Source organism: Nothobranchius furzeri, chromosome 3, assembly GCF_043380555.1.
Source record: "Nothobranchius furzeri strain GRZ-AD chromosome 3, NfurGRZ-RIMD1, whole genome shotgun sequence".
Classification (NCBI taxonomy): domain Eukaryota; kingdom Metazoa; phylum Chordata; class Actinopteri; order Cyprinodontiformes; family Nothobranchiidae; genus Nothobranchius; species Nothobranchius furzeri.
The window spans coordinates 68,765,798-68,786,657 of NC_091743.1; the positions used below are offsets into that span (position 1 = coordinate 68,765,798).

Below are 20,860 nucleotides of genomic sequence, written 5' to 3' on the forward strand. Positions count from 1 at the left end.
ATTTTAGATTATTTTTTAAATAATGCTCCTAAATTTAAACCAAACAATTAGTTTTTTCAGAGCTGAACATCTCAAATATAATTCTTATGGATTGGTTGGTTACTCTGGCCTCACGTAAGAAACACTGAGTTACTTGTGGAAATAAATCGTTCCAGTTCTCACCTTTCTATCATTGGTGCATCCTGCTATGCTGTTAGCCGCCGTCTCCTGTCGCTGCTCGGGGCCACACACAGAATTCACCACCTGTTCGGCACGGGCCACCGGCAGCAGGTAGAGGGCGGGGTTGGACAGGTAGGACTTCATGTAGCTGTCCATGTTAACACGATGGTGTTTGGGAGGAGGATGCAGTTTGCCCTCTTCGTCTACTTTGGCATCGTACTCTGTCATGGAGTACTGTCGGGCCTGCAGGGCAACAACAGAAGGATGTGTTGCAGATCGTTCTGCAGCAACACAGGAAACGGGCGAGTGTGAGATATTGGTCATACGCTGCCATCGCTCAAGCTACTGAGGTATTCCCGCGTCTGCAGCTCCACACCAGCAGAGAGGTTAGAAGGGGGGTTGGCTCGAGCTTTAATCAGAGCGTGGTGCAAAGCTGGAATAAACTCTTTCAGCCGAGGCATCACTGAGACATTGGACATTTGTGGCTCATGGGAATAGGAGGTACAATGGGATGCTGAAGAAGAAATAAGCCGTTGGATTATGAAAACAGTAATAAATCAAAGATTCAGTCTGTTTTAAATATTCCCCTTCTCATCCTCCTTAGACCTAATTTATAAACACAAAGTTATTACAAACTTACCTTAAAATGAACAGTTTTTAATAAAGTTTTGTAGAAAAAATTGCAAGCTTAGTTCACGTTTACAGCAGAATAAAATAAAAAGATAAAATCACCTGCAGAGACTTTTGTCCCTCCCTCTAATGACCACTTTAACATGTTAGTCTACCAGCTTAAATCAGACATCAGCTTTCACGTTTGTGGATTTGACTCAAAAAACCACCGACGCGTCTAAACTTTCCTCACCAAATCCGGACACGTCTCTGGGTTCTCGGAACACAAATAAGGCCTGAAGGCACCTCTTCCTGGACTCTCCGCTCTCTGAAAACACAAACATCGGCGTCACTGTTGTTTTACGTGTTCAACAGCAATTAACACATGATCCTGAAGTTTCTCTCCCCCCGTAACTTACCGGACAGTGAGGTCATCTGAACACTGGACAGCAGGAAGAAGAAACCTTGTTCTGAGAGAGGGCGTACCAGAACCTGACAGAGAAAACAATAAAAACAGGAGAAAAAGTCATTTATATAGACAAATCTGTAAGGAGTAGCAAAGTCCAACATGGCGCCTGTAACATCGGATTAGATGAATACAATCTCAGATTCTAATTAAAATTAATAACAGCCTTGTTCATGATAAAATTCAGATCATTCTTAAGTCGATGTCATGAATTAGCAGCAGAAATGAGAAGAATTGGGTCTAGCCTTCGTTACTGACCGATTTAAACTGAGGGAGATGGGAAATCTCCAAAAATATGAAGACTGATCAGGAGAAGCGGATTGATTTTAAAGTTAGAAGAAGGTCAAGTTTGAGGAACCTACCACTCTCTTTCTCTCCAGCTGCAGAAGCAGCTTGGTCATGTTCACTGAAGAGCAACTTCTATCAACCACCTCCAGCAGACTGCAGTAACAGCCATCAGCAACGACTGAACACACAGAAACACAACTTTAGTTCCAACAGGAATGATGATGATAACATACGGGAAGCCCAAAACTACTAGATATTTCTATATTTTTAAAGCTAGAGAATAAATGTGACCTCACCTTCTTTGCTGCTGCTGTACAAGTCATAGGAGAGCAGACCAGAGGGCATCAGCTTGGTCAACTGATCAAACCTCATCAAGTTCCCCACATCCAACTTCTCTGGTCTGAAGGAGAAACACAGAAAATCGTTTAAAAGTTAGTAGCTAGAAAAACTTTAGATGACTAATTCTAATAGGAACAAAGTCTGACTCTTGTCCTGATGCTTACTGCTAATTAAAGACTCTAATGATCTTAAACACTACTCACAGTCTGTGAGGCAGAAAGGGGATCAAGCTGGATAGAAGAGCGGCCGGAAAAAGAACCAGCTTTCTTTTTACTATATCTCCCGTCCAAACCGTGAAAGAACCAGTCTCTGAAAAAAGAACAAAAACCCTCAGTATCACTAGCTAACCAAAAGTCAGACCTTTATTCATTCATTCTAAGCAGTTGTTATTTGGAAGTTTTGGGATTAACAGATTAAGGTTAAGATTGCTCACCTTTACTCCTGTCAGACAGCTGACTGATCGACCTGCAAACCAGGAGATCAGATCCCAGATGAAGTGTCAACACAATGCTAATGTGGATAGGCTTTTTAAACTGTCTATGCAAGAATAAAGATACACATTTCCTTTGAACCAAACAGTTGTAAACAGTCAGATCTCCTTTTGATTCATATTTTTACCAACCATTAATAAAGAAATCTCAGAGGAAGAAAAACATACAAGAAACCAGAAAATGTAATAAACTAAAGAGATTTTTTCTGCTAAATTATGTTTATAACAGCTAGTTAACTCACATAGATCTTAGTTAGAAGTTACTTGCATCTCTTTCGTATTATTTTACCCATAATACAAATAAGGACTCTTTCATTTTTTGCCAAAACCAACTTAAAAGTCCCCTGAAAATGACTTGTCAAGCTTGTTTTTCAGATTCCTTTAGTGAATTATTTCTGTGGTAGAATTAAAGCCAACAGGAATTGCATTTAAGCCAAACCAAACTAGAAAAACATCCACCTCCCACCTGTAAACAGATGAGATTATCATAACCCTTTGGGCGGCAGAGTTCAAGAAAATATTCAATTTTGACATGACCATTTCAAAAGGTTGTAGCTTGGAAACGGTTAGAGATAAAGATAAACTGTAAATAAAAAAATCTTCAGTAGGGCCCAAAGTTTGTGTTGGGAACAAATTCACTCATCTAATGTGCATATCATGACATCATCAGGCTGCCGTATTGGAATTTGGGTTGGGCATCAAGCGTCGACTGGAACCGGGACCAACTGTTAGTTTTTCCCGGAATCGATCAAAGTTTTTTATTTCGATTCCTAGAATGCCGACCGGAAGAGGAATCCGCGGCTGATCTCCGTGACAAATAAATGTAATCTGCAAATTGTGATCAGAGTGGATCACACCAGCTGTCTGTGTGCAGCACCGAGTCCACCTTCCCCCCACCCGGCCCGCAGCGGCCAAATATAAACAAACGCGTCTGCCAAACTTTTACTCCGTAATGTAAACTTTAACTCCTGCAGCATAGAGGAAACGTGTTAAATACGTCAACATGGTGGATTTAATAGAAGCTTTAAAGAACAAACTCTGGACGGTGTGAGGTGAGTTTGTCTCACTGCAGAAATAAAAACACACACAGAGCGTCAGCAGTCAGACTTAGCCGCTCACCAACACTCGTGTGTGTGTGTGTGTGTGTGTGTGTGTGTGTGTGTGTGTGTGTGTGTGAGCGTGAGAAGGCTGAACAATAACCTGTAGAATAATTAAAGTCATCATGCTAGAGCAGCTTTCTCTGTGGTGGACCACATCAGCTTCTGCCACAATAAATAATTATAATTATAATAATAAATCACACACAAAGCTGTGAACATTTGAATTTCCTTTCTGAACCATTTCTTTTGAGAGTTTAATTGTTTAAAATTTGTAACCGTGGCTTGTTAAAGTCAGTAATGACGCTTGTCGCAATATTGCGACTTTTATGCTTAAAGGGTTAAACAATTATAATCTCCAGATTATTCTGGCAAACCCGTTTTGTTTTGCACTTGATCCATTTATGTAAAGTTTTAATTGAATCCTTCATGTGCTTGTACCTGATGGGTGCAGCAGGTTTGCTGGGAAGTGAAGCGTCTTTTCCTTTGAAGTGGAAGGAGACAACGGCGTACGGGCACACCTGCCGTGGACGTGGACGCAGCTCGTCGAATGAGTACTCATAAAAATATTGCTAGGACAAAAAAAAAATCATAAAATATATATATAAAGAGGACATTACAGCACAACCTTTTTAATCTGAAAACATTTTATATGACTACCAACATTACCATGGTGATGAACTGAGTTAGGGTTTGATGCCTGACATCCGTTTAAGCACCAAGCATAACTGTTGTGTATAAATGAGCTCACCTGTGTGAGTTCAAAGGCGCGGAAGTGAGTGAGCGAGGTGACGTTGCTGGCGTTTTTGGCAATGTGGCTGTCGAAGCGAGGCGTCGGATCTTGAACAGTCTTCATGTTTTCATAAAAGCTCTTGACTTTTCCCTGAAACCACATACAAATACTTGGGTCTTTTCTTCTCCCTTAACATAAATGTTTTCTGCCTCAAAATCTGCACATTACTGTTTCCTGTTTCCTTGCTTCAACAGAACAGCTGAAAGAGTACCTGGTGATGATGACCACCTGATAGTTGATTTACCTTCATCACTTTGAATATAATGATCTCTCCTTCTGTTCCAGGTGTGAAGGCATTCATCTGTAGAAGGTCACAGTACCGTGAAAGATACACACCTGTAATAAAAACAAGGTCTGAGACCGCATCCCAACCTAGAAGTGACTTTGGGCCCCCTTCACACTGGATCTACACTGTGCTACAACATAAATGATCAAACAGCACAGACAGTCACAGCTGGGTTTCAGCAGAACCCACTATGCTGGAAAAAAGAAAGAAAGAGACTATATAAGGTTTAAGAAAATATATTACTTAAAAGGAACTCCAGCTATGAGGACGTGTATGCCCACAATATGCCCTATGTTTTCTTCTTCCGGCTCTTGGAGAGTACAGATGCTTTTTTCCTCCTCTCCTCCCTATCTTATCCCAAGGCTTTGTCTGTCTCTGGGTGTACGGCGCTTCTGCATTTTTTCTGGAAAACTGGAAACTGAAATGACTAAAATGGACCTGGTCAGTTGGCCTCTCAACGCGATTGACAAAAAATTTTCAACAATGAGAACGGGAGAAGGGGATCCCCGGTGCCCCTCTGGGACAGAGCCAGTTGGGCATATCATGGACTCCTGGAAACAGTGGAACTTGGTATGTCTGTCTCAGCTGTCTGTAGAGGATTCTGAAGATGTCTGGATATTCGTGGTGTTGGTGTCAGGTTTCCTGCTTTTTGGCCTGGGAGGTTACCTGGCTTACCGGAAAATTAACAAGCTGTCGAGGAATATTGGCTCGCTTCCGGAGTTCAGGGATGGATTACACCGCGCTGTAAACGCACAGACTCATATAATTGTTGAGATGAGTTGTAAGCATGGAACTTTGGCTGAGATTCAGACTCTGGCACAGAAGGTGGATTCCATCAAGGAGAAAGTTGACGGGTCAGCGCGGATTGGAATGGATTAATTAGGCCATTATTGGATTCAGAGGGGCTGAGGACCAATGGAACTTTAAGACAGTGAGGAAATTATCTCTGTCAGGCCCCAAAACAAGTTGGCGTCCAAGGAGTCTCCACTTCATTTTTTTCGGTAAGTAAAATTATATTTATGTATTTTAGGTCACTGCCGAGCTGAGCTTAGATTTTAACATGTACTATTTAAACATGAAATTTAAATGTAATAGGGTAAAACCCAGTGCATTTAACATAATGCTGCACTTTAGAAAATGGGTTGAAATATAACATGTTGGTGGAGCTGGGTTCCGACTATCGGCTTGTGGAGCTCTCGGGAGACCTCTGTTTTCCACCCGGTTCTCCCCTGGCTTTGCGGCTTTTGTTTGCTGCGCGGAATGCCGGCTGTTTCTCCCTGCAGCTCGGCACATCTCTGTCTGATCGCGGCTTCTGTTTGATGCGCTGGGCTGCCGGCTGGGTCTCCCTGCAGCTCGGTGCATCTCTGTCTGATCGTGGCTTCTGTCTGCTGCGCGGGTTGCCGGCTTGTGGAGCTCTGGGATGGAAACCTTTCCACCTGGTTCTCCCCAGCGGCAGCTCTGCGCATCTCAGATCGCAGCGGCGCTTGTCTGCTGTGTGGCTGCCAGCTTGTGGAGGTCTCGGAGACCTCTATGTTCCACCCGGTTTTACCCAGAGGTCAGCCCGGCGTATCTCTGACTCAGAAGCTTTGGTGTTGTGCACAGTTAACTCCAGTTGTAGCTAGGTTGCTACCTTCGTTAGCTTAGCTCCCACCTCCGCGTTAGCTTTGGGTTAGCTTCAGGTTAGCTTGTAGCTAGTTCGACCAGGTGTCGTCAGTTGATCCCAGCCTTACAGCCCCACCCTCAGCTCCTCCTCTCTTCCCTTTTGTGGAATTGTCTGGGCTTGACGGTACCTGTGACACGGTCAAAATGGCGGTGGTGGCCACCTCCCATTTGGCCTCAAAAAAGTGATATTGGAGCCTATGGAAAGAAGATGTCCACGTATATTATGTCGATGCTCCCGACAGGGCGTAGCTTTGCTATGCAAAAAAAACACCTCAAACATATAAGCACGAACATCAACAGTTCACAACATGAGACTCCAATAGGAAGGCGGGGGGCTGGGATCCTGTTCCCCCCAGCGAGAGCAGCCATCTAAGGCGCTCATCTACTGTACAGTCACAGGTGGGGGGGAGATCTTGGGAGAAGCGAAGAGCACATCGACTCCTCCAGCTGATGACCTCGCCAGGCTGAAGTACACCAAACCGAAAGGGGGGGGGGGGGGGGGGGGGTCGGGTTTTCACAGCATCTGTCTGCATTCCTTCGTGGGGGTTTTAGTTGCTTGCAGCTCAAGGCTACCAGAGCGTCAGATTCAGATAACAAGAATTTGTTTGGGTCAGGCTGAGATAATTTTCCTCCCTGCCTTCAGTCTTTAAACTGATCATTTCCAGTCCTTCAGTGAAGCCAATTTTGGGTTTTAAACTTATCCGTACCGTCCAGTGACTCTCTCCGAGATGACATCCATTTTGCGCACTAATACCGCAACAAGAATCACCAGTGAAAACAAAATTTTGTTTTGCTGAAATCATCAGATAGCTCCTACCTTTCCCAGGGTCTCCCAGCATGGTGATCCTGCTCTGACCCACGACCAGCCCCTTCTCACAGAGAGCAGGAAGCTACAGCAGACAGATGGAAACACAAGGTAATCATTAGACATTGAGTTAGAGATTGATGAACCCAAAACATAAACTCACATTGGTCAAAGTAGTCAACAAGAAACAGTAACTCTCCTCCAGCTCCTTTTCTGTTCTCCCATCAGCCTTCATCTCCTTCCTTTTTTCTACAAACTGACAAACATAAAACAGTTTGTTAATCAGACAAATTTTCCAATCAATCATTCCTAAACAAACCATCTTTGGGAGCTTCTAAGAAAAGCTAAAGAGCTAAAACACATCTGAATAAGTTCCTTCTTCACCTCCTTCTCCAGCAGCTCACTGTGAACAAGACGCGGGTTGCTGTACATGAAACAGCTAGAAGAGTTGGTGTCAATGTAGCTGGAGATTAGGATGGTCTTCATGTCTTCATACTCCCTGGACTCAGTGGAGACAAACTGGAAGAGAGCTGAACAAAAACAAGGAAAATTGTGATGCCTGCACAAATAAATAAAATAAAACAAGGACAAAAGTGACACAGGCCCCAAAAGTTCCAAAAATAATAAATGGGATCCTACAGAAATAAGTTAACAAAACATTGTCCACCTCTAGTGTGAAGTTTTACCACAGAGGCTGATATTTGAGTTTTACACATATCTACACAACTGGGGTCTCGTTTATCAAACATTGCCTAGAATCCTTACTAAAACCGTACTTCAGTTCAGCAAAAAAAAGTACTTATGCCAAGTAGGTTTGTGATCTATCAAACATGGAGGACGCACAGCTGCACGCAATCTCCGCTTCATGAATCAGAAATTATCTAGAAAGGTTCTCAGCTGCTTTTTAGTCACATCCCGCCCTCACCACACCCACTTTCTGCCATAAATAGTCAATGCAAAGTGCCTTGTGAATCTCATGCATATACATAAGCTGGCTGTTGCAGCCAATGACGATGGCGACCGTAGATCAAGGCAGATCGAGGAAGCGCAATTTCACAGAAGCAGAAATTGAGGTACATGTGGGTGAGGTGGAGAAATGAAAGGAAGTGCTTTAGCAAAACAAATAAGAGAAAATCCACGGAGTGGCACAGCGTTGCTGAAGCCGTCAATGTTGTGAATTCTTCAGAGATCTGTGGCGGATATAAAAAAAATGGTCCAATCGGGATTCAATCCCCAGACTCCTGGGTGAAAGTCATGAGCACTAACCAGTCACCCAAACGGAGATCTCCCTTGTCCAAGTAGCCAGGACGCATGATCAATCAAGTCACAGTGACAGGACACACTGTCACAGACGCATGACATTCTGTCTCAACCTGTCCCCCTGCTGATAATCTGCATTCTGTATTCTGCGCTTCAGGGTGTGTGTTTGTGTGTGTGTGTGCGCGCGTGTGCGTGCCTGTTTTTGTATGCTCGCATGCGTGTGTGTGTGCGCGTGTGTGGGAGGGTCTTGTTCTTTGTGAAAACGAAGCAGTACAAGTGATAATGCTGCAGGACTTCATAATTTATCCTTCTCAGCAGCAGCACTGCAGGTGCTCTCCATGTTCAAAATGTGCGTAAGCCAGGTCCTTAGTCAACTTAAAGTTGCGCACATTTTTCCGCTAAGTTTTTTTTCCATAAATCCCAAAGTTTGCGTGGAAAGTTGCTTACACAGTTTTCCGAACCCGTTTTGTGCGTAAGCAAGCTTGATAAATGAGGCCCCTGGACTCTGGAGCCGTGGAGGATGGCTGCTTATACTGAGCCAGGATTCTCTGGAGGTTTCTTCCTGTTAAAAGGGAGTTTTCCTCTCCACTGTCGCTGCATGCTTGCTTAGTATGAGGATTGCTGTATAGTCACTGACACTAGTCAGTGACTTGATGCAATTTGCTGGGTTCCTTATATAGGAAACATTATTTCTGATTGGCTTAATGAACTGTGAATTGGAATGTTTATTATGTGAAGTGCCTTGAGACGACTCTTGTCGTGATTTGGCGCTATATAAATAAACTTGAATTGAATTGAATTGGAATGGACAATGAAAACATCAGTGTAACACATTACTACATTAATGTTCTTTGGTTCCAAATAGTTTAGAAACTGACCGATATGGGTTTTCCTATTGCTGATACTGATCTGTAGAGCTCTTCTGTATTTTTGTTCTGTGTGTTGATCCATAATGATCTTCTTTTTCTTATTTAACACAGTGAAGTAATTAGATATTTCTTTACCTTCGGCCGACATGTTTCAGCCGGAAAGCCCGCCTTCGTCAACCTTCCACCCGAAACATGTCAGCCGAAGGAAAAGAAACATCTATTTACTTTACTGTGTTAAATAAGAAAAAAGAAAATAATTATGATATGTAGAGGTCACGGTCAGCTGATGACTGATACGTTCTGCTGATTTTTGGGCCAATTTTCACGGCTAATATTTTCCACCACAACTGAAATATCCCTGGTAAGTAACAACAGTGGGAGCACAACATTTATGTAACCTGGCCAGCCATGTCAATGCTTCCTTATGGGAAGCAAAGGGCCTGGTAACACTCCCCTTCAAATAACCCCACCCCCTGAGAATTCTAACCGAGTCAATCAGCGTTGAACGTACGTCACACACCGCAACGCTCAGTTTCTCATAAACAACGAAGATGACGTCTGAAGCGGAGTTCGCTGTGGCTTTTTCCTCTGTTCTAAATGACTTGGACTTGTCTTTAAAACCAAAACAAGAACTGCTAAAAGCCTTTCTTTTAAAGAAAGATGCTTGCGCTGTCGCCATCTTTGACTAAAGCTAAAAAACTACAGTGTGATACAGTCATCATTTCCACCTTTTTTCTGATTGGTTATTTTTGAGCTGGTTAGTCCCACCTCTCTTGGTGCTCTCTGCCTCCGAGTATCCAGACTTGTCCTCTGTGTAGAATAGACAGAGGGCGAGTCTAGCAGGCATAGCAAACTTTTCTGAACTCAACTCTTTTTTTGAACTCTGATTTGAACCAACTGTTGAATCTTAATTTTGTGCACTGCTCAGTATTCTTATTAGTATAACTAAAGTTAATCAAACGATAAAACTGTATATATACATGCAAGTATCAAAACAGGTAAATAAAAGGAAGTGATAATGTTTACATCTGTAAGAAATGCTCACAGAAAGCATTTGAGAAAGCTCAGAAGTCTAGATGTCAATCAGCAAACTCTAGAGTTTGTTTGCAACTGTGGAGAGCATTCCGTCAACTCAACCCAGCCTGGTCTGGTCATGTGAACTGCAAATCCAAGGCCAAACTCCTACGAATTGTCTCATAGGAAGACAAAACAGTTGGCAGACCACAGAAAACTATCTCCCAGTTGGCTTCTGAAAGGGTGAGGAACACTGAGAGGAGCATTGTAGCAGACAGCAGTCATCCTCTCTTCCGTCAGTTTGAACCCTTGAGTTCGGGAAGGGGTTTTAGTGCGCTTCTTGCAACCAGAAATATATATATGAAATCATTTGTACCAAGTGCTGTACTGATCCTTAACCAAAGTAACCGATGAGACCCACCAGAGCACATAGTGTCAAGAATGTTTGTATGCATGAATGTTTTTTTTTTAGTTCTTGAGAGCTGAAAGAAAAAAATTTTTCCACCACGGTGGACAAGTTTTATTCTATTACTTATGCAGATGTCATTTAGGAATATAAATGTAAATTAAATTCTGCAGCAGCACTGGGCTACCCGCAGATATGCCTGATGTTACACTGGCTCTCTACTAAAAAGGTATATTGGCCAATGCTGACGTACAGGTGCTGGCCAGTAAATTAGAATATCATCAAAAGGTTGAAAATATTTCAGTAATTCCATTCAAAACGTGAAACTTGTACATTATATTCATGCAATGCACACAGACCAATGTATTTCCAATGTTCATTACATTTAAATTTGATATTCATAAGTGACAACTAATGAAAACTCCAAATTTGGTATCTCAAAAAATTAGAATATTCTGAAAAGGCTGAATATAGAAGACACCTGCTGCCACTCTAATCAGCTGATTTACTCAAAACACCTGCAAAGGCCTTTAAAAGGTCCCTCAGTCTTGTTTTGAAGGCACCACAATCATGGGGAAGACTTCTGACTTAACAGCTGTCCAAAAGACAATCATTGACACCTTGCACAAGGAGGGCAAGACACAAAAGGTGATTGCTAAAGAAGCTGGCTGTTCAAGGAGCTCTGTGTCCAAGCACATTAACAGACAGGCGAAGGGACGGAAAAAATGTGGTAGAAAAAAGTGTACAAGCTCTAGGGATAACCGCACCCTGCAGAGAATTGTGACGACAAACCCATTCAAAAATGTGGGGGAGATCCACAAAGAGTGGACTGCAGCTGGAGTCAGCGCTTCAAGAACCACCACGAGGAGACTCATGAAAGACATGGGATTCAGGTGTCGCATTCCATGTGTCAAGCCACTCTTGAACAAGAAACAGCGCAAGAAGCGTCTCGCCTGGGCCAAGGACAAAAAGGACTGGACTGATGCTGAGTGGTCCAAAGTTATGTTTTCTGATGAAAGCAAGTTCTGCATTTCCTTTGGAAATCAAGGACCCAGAGTCTGGAGGAAGAGCGGAGAAGCACAGAATCCACGTTGCATGAGGTCCAGTGTAAAGTTTCCACCGTCAGTGATGGTGTGGGGTGCCATGTCATCTGCCGGTGTTGGCCCACTCTGTTTCCTGAGGTCCAGGGTCAATGCAGCCGTCTACCAGGAAGTTTTAGAGCACTTCATGCTTCCTGCTGCTGACCAACTTTATGGGGATGCAGACTTCACCTTTCAACAGGACTTGGCACCTGCACACAGTGCCAAAACCACCAGCACCTGGTTCAAGGACCATGGTATCCCTGTCCTTGATTGGCCAGCAAACTCGCCTGACCTTAACCCCATAGAAAATCTATGGGGTATTGTGAAGCGGAGGATGCAATACGCTAGACCCAACAATGCAGAGGAGCTGAAGACGACTATCAGAGCAACCTGGGCTCTCATAACACCTGAGCAGTGCCACAGACTGATCGAGTCCATGCCACGCCGCATTACTGCAGTTATTGAGGCAAAAGGAGCCCCGACTAAGTATTGAGTGCTATACATGCACATTCTTTTCATGTTCATTCTTTTCAGTTGGCCAACATTAGAGAAACAAACATTTTTTCATTGGCCTTTAGAATATTCTAATTTTCTGAGATACCAGATTTGATGTTTTCATTGGTTGTCACCTATAAATATCAAAATTAAACGTAATAAACATCGGAAATACATTGGTCTGTGTGCATTGCATGAATATAATGTACAAGTTTCACGTTTTGAATGGAATTACTGAAATATTTTCAACCTTTTGATGATATTCTAATTTACTGGCCAGCACCTGTATACAAAAATGATAAATATAGGCTCGATATATCAGTCCATGTCATATGGAGATTAAAATATATGATCATCTTCAACTTTATTTTTAAAGCACTTTCCATCCAACAGGAGGCAAGTTCTGTACACGCATAGACACACTACTTGGCCGTTTTGCTTGTCAGTTTAATTTTCTGTGCTCATACCAAAAGTGAAACCTATCTCCTTGTTGTGCATTCATCTTGCCCCAGATGTAGAAGATAAAAAGGATGAGCTGAGAATGGAATTATCATAAATAAGCATCTTAATCTAACAGCTGAAACATCTCCCCTGCCTTCCTTAGTGTCTATGGGAGCAGTTCATCATTAAATTAAACAAATCAGCTGGGTTCATTATCTAAAACATGCAGGAAACGTGCTGGAAGCAAACTGCAGCACCAGGTATGTCAGTTCTTTTTAATGATTGAAAAATGTGTTTAAAATGAGAAAAAAAAGATAGATAAAATGAATAGGAAACAGGGAAATCGGTGAATCCCGAGAAATGCAACATAGGGAAAGAGCAGAATAAGGAGAGGGTGGTGACTAAGGTCAAGTAAAAGCCAGCTTGAACAGGTGAGTTTTCAGCTGTTTTTGAAAGAGACCCCTGAGTCCACTGATCTCAGACTCAGGGGAAGAGAGTTCCAGAGTCTGGGGGTCACAGCAGCAAATGATCTGTCATCCATGCAAATGCCAGTTTGCTCTGCTGATGTTTTATCTCCACAAATAACACAAGCCTGAAGGAGTTCTGCTTGTGGTGGAGTTGCTAATGCTAACGGTACCCGCCAAGACATTCTCCACCGTTTCCTGGATGCTAAACCAACAGTCTTCCCCATTGTGAGTGAAGATGGGAGAGTCCATGAATTTTAAGTGACAGTGTGACGTAGATCTCAGGCTTTTCTAATCCTAGAGTTTCACCATCTATTTTCTATCAGAAGCTAATGCAGGTGTGGGAGACTATGTTCATGTTCAGCCTGCATGAAAAACTTATAGTGACTGGTTATTAGGGCTGCACAATATATCGTAATCGTGATATCAGCATGCACAATATGCATATCGCAAAGAACAGATAAATATCGTAATGAATGGCCAGCTCAAATGTTTGCTACACATTATGCATTCTGTCAATCAAACGAAAGAATTACGTTTTTCTTAACAAATCAAATAGAGCTCTTCACCCATTTGGCTAATTGGGTGGGTTCTCATAGGTTGGAGTCCCGCCCCCAAGGCGGACGGCCCTTAATTTTGATGGTTAGCAAACACCTGAGTTAGCTTAGTTCTGCTCTTTCTGCTGATTCTGCTTTTCCCGGGATCCACGGATTGCTTTTTCTTGTTTATTTTCTTTCCCCTTTCTTTTTCACGTTTTGCTTATCTCATTTTTATAACTTTTTATATTTCTTTGTTTTTAGTTCCTGAGTTAAGTTTTTATTATCGCAAGTAATATCATCAATCATCGCAATATTAATCACCGTTATCGAATATCGCAGGTTTTCCTAATATCGTGCAGCCCTACTGATTATATTCAGAAATAATGTTTAAAACATGTTATTTCAGTGATCCACACCTTTAAATATACAGAGCAGGTGAAAAAAAAGAATTGCTGACTGACAAAAATGTCATAACAAACATAATAAAAAAACATCATGGCAACAAATACAATACATTTAAAAATATGTGCAGTTTTATGCTTATGGTTAGCTGTGTATGAGACAAATGAGAAATATGCGGGTCAGTGCAGAGAAGAATCCAACAAAAAAGTACCATTTGATATTTTAAAAATCAGTACCTGGCCATTTGTCAGACACCAAATTCTCAGGAGACTACAGATCCTGCAGCTGCCACACTTTTATGTGCTAAGGGCTCAGCTGGGGCATGAACACCTCAGAGAGCTGACAACTGTGCAATTGTACACATTCATGACAGTAATTTAACAAAAGGTCATACTCCCAGCTAAAAATAAGTGGATCAAATGTCCATGTGTTTTAGTGTGGGGTGTTTTCACAACCAAAGATTAGTTTGTTTGTGATGGTCTCTTTTAGTGTGAAAGCAACTTGCTGCTTCAAACGCACAAGTTAACAAGAATATTGTTCTAAATTAATGGCCTTTAGTATCCTGAATGGCAACATGAAAAGAAAAGTTTAGACAAAACTGTGCTTAAAGCAACAAAGTACAGCAGTAAAATCTTCTTTTGAGGGCAAAGTTTACTTGCAGCATGATATTTTATATATCCTTTTTTAAATAAGAGAATCAGGACAGAGAACAAGCACATATCAGTTCTAAATCATAACCCAGATGTATAAAAAGCTGAACATTGGGTTTCTTCCTCACCTCAAAAACTCAAGTCTCTTATTAAAATGCATCAACTTTGCTGGTAGTAAGGATGTAAACCTTAAGAGGACTAGTGTTTATCACCACATGCCAATTACACTCCAGTAGAAATTCATAGTAGATATAAACATGTCTGCATCGCTCTACACAAAAATAGCATATCCTTCATTGCGTGCAAAGCAGCTACTGATTAGTCTCAAAAACATAAATTGGCTTCTTATGCATTGATTTATTTGCCAGAAAAATCTAAAACACTAAATTTTACACCCAAATTATTCCCCTAACAATCATAGCAGTCTGATCCCAAAATTTAGCTGCTGTGATAGCCGTAAGAATACAACAAAATGAAAATAGCATCATTCCAGATTGTTGTTCATCTTGTTTTAATGTCGTTTTGACCGCTTTCAGCACAGCAGATGAATAATGAAACTCAAGTTCTTGTGAGCACACTCACGTTTTCCCAGTCTGAAATGTAAACACAGTGACCCGACTACAGCCCACAGCTTACAAACCTCTTTGAGGATCAGTTATATTGAGGGTTATATAACTACTAAACATCATACAGCTGAAAAACACTTAACTAAAAAAAGAATACATTAGGACGTGACTTAATCTCACAACAAACCCAAACCACAGCTTCCCAGTGACAAAAATAGGAGTTACGTGGTTACATACAAGCTCTCTAAACTTCTGTTCATCTCCAAGATCTTGGAAAAGGTTGTGGCTAAACAACTCACAGCTGCTCTTGATGAACATAACATCTATGATAGCTTCCGGTCAGGTTTTCGTAGAGGTCATTCTACTGAAACAGCTCTTCTTAGAGTCTCTAATAACCTTCTGACCCACAGTGATGCAGGGGACGGTTCTGTTCTGGTCCTGCAGGACCTGACTGCAGCCTTTGACACTGTTGACCATCACCTGCTACTGGAGAGGCTGAGAGACTGGGTAGGCCTATCAGGATCTGCTCTTGAGTGGTTCTCCTCTTATCTCTCTGAGCGCTCCTTTTCTGTGGCCGCCTCCAAGTTTAGGTCCTCCACCACCTCTCTTACCCATGGTGTCCCACAAGGTTCTGTGCTGGGGCCTCTACTCTTCCTCCTCTATCTGCTTCCTCTTCAGCACATCCTGAGCTCCTTCAAAGGAATCTCCTACCATCTTTATGCAGATGACATCCAACTGTACATCTCCTTTAAGCCCTATGAGCTGTCTAAGCTGCAGCTGTTACACACCTGCTTAGACTCTATCAAAACCTGGATGGCTGGGAGCTTTCTACAGCTGAATGAAGATAAGATTGAGATCCTCATCTGTGCCCCAGACAAGCTGGTTCCCAAAGTCAGAGACTCTCTTGGTCAGCTTGCTTCCCACACCAAACCTTCCGTCAGGAATCTTGGCGTGACCTTTGACCCAGCTCTCACCCTGGATTATCATGTCAGTTCTCTTGTTCGCTCTTCCTTATTCCATCTCAGGAACATTGCTAAGCTGAGTCCCATTCTGTCTCGCTCTGAACTTGAGACAGTTATCCACACCTTCATCTCCTCACGCTTAGACTACTGTAACTCTCTTTTCACATGTCTGAGCAAAACCTCCCTGAACCGTCTACAGGTGGTTCAGAATGCCTGTGCTCGGCTTCTGACCAAGTCCTCCAAATACACCCACATCACCCCGCTTCTCCTCCAGCTTCACTGGCTGCCTGTCAACTCCAGGGTTCATTTCAAGATCCTGGTTCTGGTCTATAGGGCTTTACATGGACAAGGACCATCTTACATTGGTGATCTTCTTAGTCCCTACACCCCCAGCAGGTCGCTGAGGTCCAGTGATCAAAGCCTACTGGTTGTGCAGCGCACCAGGCTAAAGACCAAAGGTGACAGATCATTTGCTGCTGTGGCCCCCAGACTCTGGAACTCTCTCCCCCTGAGCCTGAGATCAGTGGACTCAGTGGTCTCCTTCAAAAAGCAGCTGAAGACTCACTTGTTCAAGCTGGCTTTTGTTTGACCTTCTTCAACCACTCTCTCTTTATTCTGCTCTCCCACCTATTCCACCTTCCTCAGGATCCACTGATTTCCCTCTTTCCTATTCACTCTCTCTTTCTTAACATTTTTTCTTTTAAATCGCAATTGCATATTCTTGCTCATTTTAAATATATTTTAAAACATTTTTAAAGTACTTTTTTATATTTTTACAATTTTTTATATTTTTGTTTTTGTGAAGCGCCTCGTGATTTTTATCTTGAGAGGCGCTATAGAAATGACATTTTCTTCTTCTTGTTATTAACGTTACAGTTTTTCTCAGTCGCTTTGGTGCGTTTCTCAGATCAGAATTAAAATTCTCACAACTATTAGTTCAACCTCCACAACATTTAGTCATTTGTGCACATCATAGTAGCAATTTCTCCTTTCTCTGAACAAACTGCAAATGATTTTGGACATGTATCAGTTGCTTTCATACATTTCTCTGCTGTTTTTTGACATTTCCATTTGCTTATGTCATGTCAGTCAAAATGAATTATACTTATGGATGCTGAATAGTCACTCTCAATAAAACTAATAGTCTTACTTTCATTGCTTGAGTCATTAAACACAAAATTGTTGAACTAGTTATCAAATGTCAAATATCAGTCATCTGTCAAGCAAATTCTATACCTTTCTTTATCATTTTTTCCTGGAAATGTCTCCTGAATTGAACAATTGATCACAGGTGAATTTCATCTGTCACTCATGAGGAGGTGAATCCTCGATTGGCAAGCATAAATGAACTGAGCAGGAGCTAGTGTGTACCATTTCTATACTTCTGTATATTTCTCCACTCCAGGAGATACTTTCCTCGCTGCATTGTGAGGGATGACATCCGTTGTGATGTAGATGAAAATATGTGGCCAGACAGACAGAAACGTCTGGATGTGCCAGAATGATTTACTGTACCTGTATGTTACAGTACTGTGCAATACTGAATGTACTGTTACATGTACTGTATATTGTTCACATTTGTGCACAGCTCTACCAAAAGGGTGATTTTTTGTTTACATGTATTCTACAGTAAACAAGTGACTGTAGCATATTTTTCTTTTGCACAATACTGTAGAATTACAAACACTTCTATACAGTAAAAATGTAAAACGTACGTATTCAGTGTCTCAGTTGCTCCCAAATCTCCCATAACATCTACAGTAACTTTACTGCACATTTCAAATGGCTGTAACAGTAGGACATAGTGCTGTCTTGAGCATTTTCTGGTGTCACCAAATATTCTTGCAATGGAAAACACTGAAATTATAAACTGTCATAGTGAAAACATGACAAAGCCATTTGACTATCTTGTTCATAGAGATGGTGTCAAGACTTTTCATTTTGATGGCACTGACAGTTTCATTGACATGAATACTTGCTTTTGAGGAATGGATTATCAATTTTGGGCATGTGACGTGCTTTTGCAGGCTATCCACTAGGTTTTGCAGTTTGCACTAATTGTTTTGAGAAATGCACTAACTGCTGTGCAAATGTTAATAGTGTTCTGAGAAACGCACCAAAGCGACTGAGAAAAACTGTAACTTGCTAAATGCTAGCTCTTAGCATCGTTGACTTTTGTTTAACGGTATTTAAAATTGTTTACTGCAGTATAAAAAAAGGAAAATGCACAACTTTCAAACACCTAAAGATTTTATAAAATATCATCACGGGTGTATAGATGAGAAAAGTGATAGCAAACGTGTAGCGTTGTATCTTGTTGCTAAGCTAGCAATTGAGCTGCCTTGTCCAATAATGGAACTCAGCGATGCTGGGGAGCCAACTCTACGGTGTCAGGTAATTCAAGAAATATTAATAATAAAACATGTTATTTTAATTTTGTTTAGTAAATACTGATCAACCTACATTTCTGTTCTTTGTTTTTCCTCGGTATGTGGAACTTATTGGGCTCCTTCGGCATATGCCGCTGGTGGACCACTTGCGGTGCCGACTTTCTCCGCTCCATCCTCTTTGTGGCTGAGCTCTGTCTGTGCGCCGTAGGGTGTTTTCGGGTAGAGATGACCACTTCGTTAGCATGTGAGCTAGCGTTAGCCTGGCGATATGTCACCCCGCGGGAAAAGTCGTTGTCCATTATAGGATTCTCCAACAAAGCAACGAATCTCTTCTTGACCGTCCGTTACTCCGTTAACGTTTCTTGACTCGAGTCCCGTGATAACACCACCATTAGCTCCAGAACCCGCAGCGACTCGGGGACGCAGACCCACATATTTCCTCCGTGATTTCCTCCGATTTGCTCCTAGGTGCAAATCTTCTTCACGGAGATTTGGCTGCGGCTGCTTGGGAAAGCGCTGCTTCACTGCCACCTTCTGGACTCCTGTATAACACGCGTTTATTCACAAGCCACCGTACTACGGAAGAGGATTAGGGCCAATTTAAATTAAAGAAAAGAAAAGAAAAGAAAAGAAAAGAAAAATAATTCTAATAATAATCTCAGAATTCTGACTTTAATCTCAAAATTCTTACTTTCATCTAGAATTCGGACGTTTCTTTTCAGAATTCTGCCTTTTTTTCCCTCAGGATTATTAAAGTTAGAATTCTTGGGGAAAGTCAGAACTCTGAGAAAAAAATCTGAATTCTCTTTAGTTCTCTCTCTCTCTCTCTCTCTCTCTCTCTCTCTCTCTCTCTCTCTCTCTCTCTCTCTCTCTCTCTCTCTCTCTCTCTCTTCAATGGCTCCAATCCTCTTCCGTAAAGAACCAGATACTTGTGTGATAATTTCTGGTACAGAAAATGTGAAATGACTCATAAAAAAGCACAAATAAATAAATAAAAATAACAATATTGTAGGTGCATTTAAAACTGCAAGGATTTAGATTTTTGTGGGAGGCAGTTTTCCTTTTATTTATTTATTAATTTCAGATTATTAAGTGTTAAGCATTTAAGTAACATTTAAGAAATTTGCAACATACCTTAATTATTTGGTTATTCAATAACCTGAGCCCCTTAATGATATTTAGTTTTTTGCTTAACAATAAACAATAATTTCAGTTAAATCTGATCAAACGTCAGTGACTCTATCTATCTATCTATCTATCTATCTATCTATCTATCTATCTATCTATCTATCTATCTATCTATCTATCTATCTATCTATCTATCTATCTATCTATCTATCTATCTATCTATCTATCTATCTATCTATCTATCTATCTATCTATCTATCTATCTATCTATCTATCATCATCTTTATTGTTCTAATGACATCCTAGTTTTAGCCTTTTTTTACTCTCTTTCCATAGACACATTTCTGTTTTCAGAAGTAAAATCCCTTCAGAGACCAACTTTGTTTTACAGTTTATTGGTTCTTTGGTTTCAGCAAAATTGAGCCAATCTTCATTTTATTTTACACACAACAAAGTAAAATGTGATTCTGAAGAAGAATTACAGTTTTTCTCAGTCGCTTTGGTGCGTTTCTCAGAACACTATTAACATTTGCACAGCAGTTAGTGCATTTCTCAAAACAATTAGTGCAAACTGCAAAACCTAGTGGATAGCCTGCAAAAGCACGTCACAGGCTCAAAATTGATAATCCATTCCTCAAAAGCAAGTATTCATGTCAATGAAAGTGTCAGTGCCATCAAAATGAAAAGTCTTGACACCATCTTTATGAACAGGATAGTCAAATGGCTTTGTCATGTTTTCACTGTGACAGTTTATAATTTCAGTGTTTTCCATTGCAAGAATATTTGGTGACACCAGCTAATGCTCAAGACAGCACTATGCCCTACTTGTACAGCCATTTGAAATGTGCAGTAAAGTTACTGTAGATGTTATGGGAGTTTTGGGAGTAACTGAGACACTGAATACGTACGTTTTACATTTTTACTGTATAGAAGTGTTTGTAATTCTACAGTATTGTGCAAAAGAAAAATATGCTACAGTCACTTGTTTACTGTAGAATACATGTAAACAAAAAATCACCCTTTTGGTAGAGCTGTGCACAAATGTGAACAATATACAGTACATGTAACAGTACATTCAGTATTGCACAGTACTGTAACATACAGGTACAGTAAATCATTCTGGCACATCCAGACGTTTCTGTCTGTCTGGCCACATATTTTCATCTACATCACAATGGATGTCATCCCTCACAATGCA

At 41.3% G+C, this 20,860-nt stretch overlaps 1 protein-coding gene across 1 annotated transcript in view; it reads right to left on the bottom strand.

Annotated features, from left to right (window-relative positions):
• tasora (transcription activation suppressor a) overlaps positions 1 to 18,975 on the bottom strand; it is a 46,420-nt gene extending 27,445 nt beyond the window's left edge. The window contains exons 1-15 of the mRNA XM_015958701.3: positions 18,608 to 18,975; positions 7,379 to 7,524; positions 7,158 to 7,250; positions 7,007 to 7,079; positions 4,486 to 4,577; positions 4,200 to 4,331; positions 3,890 to 4,020; positions 2,295 to 2,326; positions 2,065 to 2,170; positions 1,819 to 1,922; positions 1,597 to 1,700; positions 1,188 to 1,260; positions 1,022 to 1,096; positions 486 to 673; positions 163 to 402 (exon numbers count right to left, since the gene is read on the bottom strand). Coding sequence (XP_015814187.3) covers positions 163 to 402; positions 486 to 673; positions 1,022 to 1,096; positions 1,188 to 1,260; positions 1,597 to 1,700; positions 1,819 to 1,922; positions 2,065 to 2,170; positions 2,295 to 2,326; positions 3,890 to 4,020; positions 4,200 to 4,331; positions 4,486 to 4,577; positions 7,007 to 7,079; positions 7,158 to 7,250; positions 7,379 to 7,524; positions 18,608 to 18,833 — 1,815 coding nt within the window. The 5' untranslated portion in view covers positions 18,834 to 18,975. The remainder of the gene's footprint in view (positions 1 to 162; positions 403 to 485; positions 674 to 1,021; positions 1,097 to 1,187; positions 1,261 to 1,596; positions 1,701 to 1,818; positions 1,923 to 2,064; positions 2,171 to 2,294; positions 2,327 to 3,889; positions 4,021 to 4,199; positions 4,332 to 4,485; positions 4,578 to 7,006; positions 7,080 to 7,157; positions 7,251 to 7,378; positions 7,525 to 18,607) is intronic.
• Between the last annotated feature and the right edge of the window lie 1,885 nt (positions 18,976 to 20,860).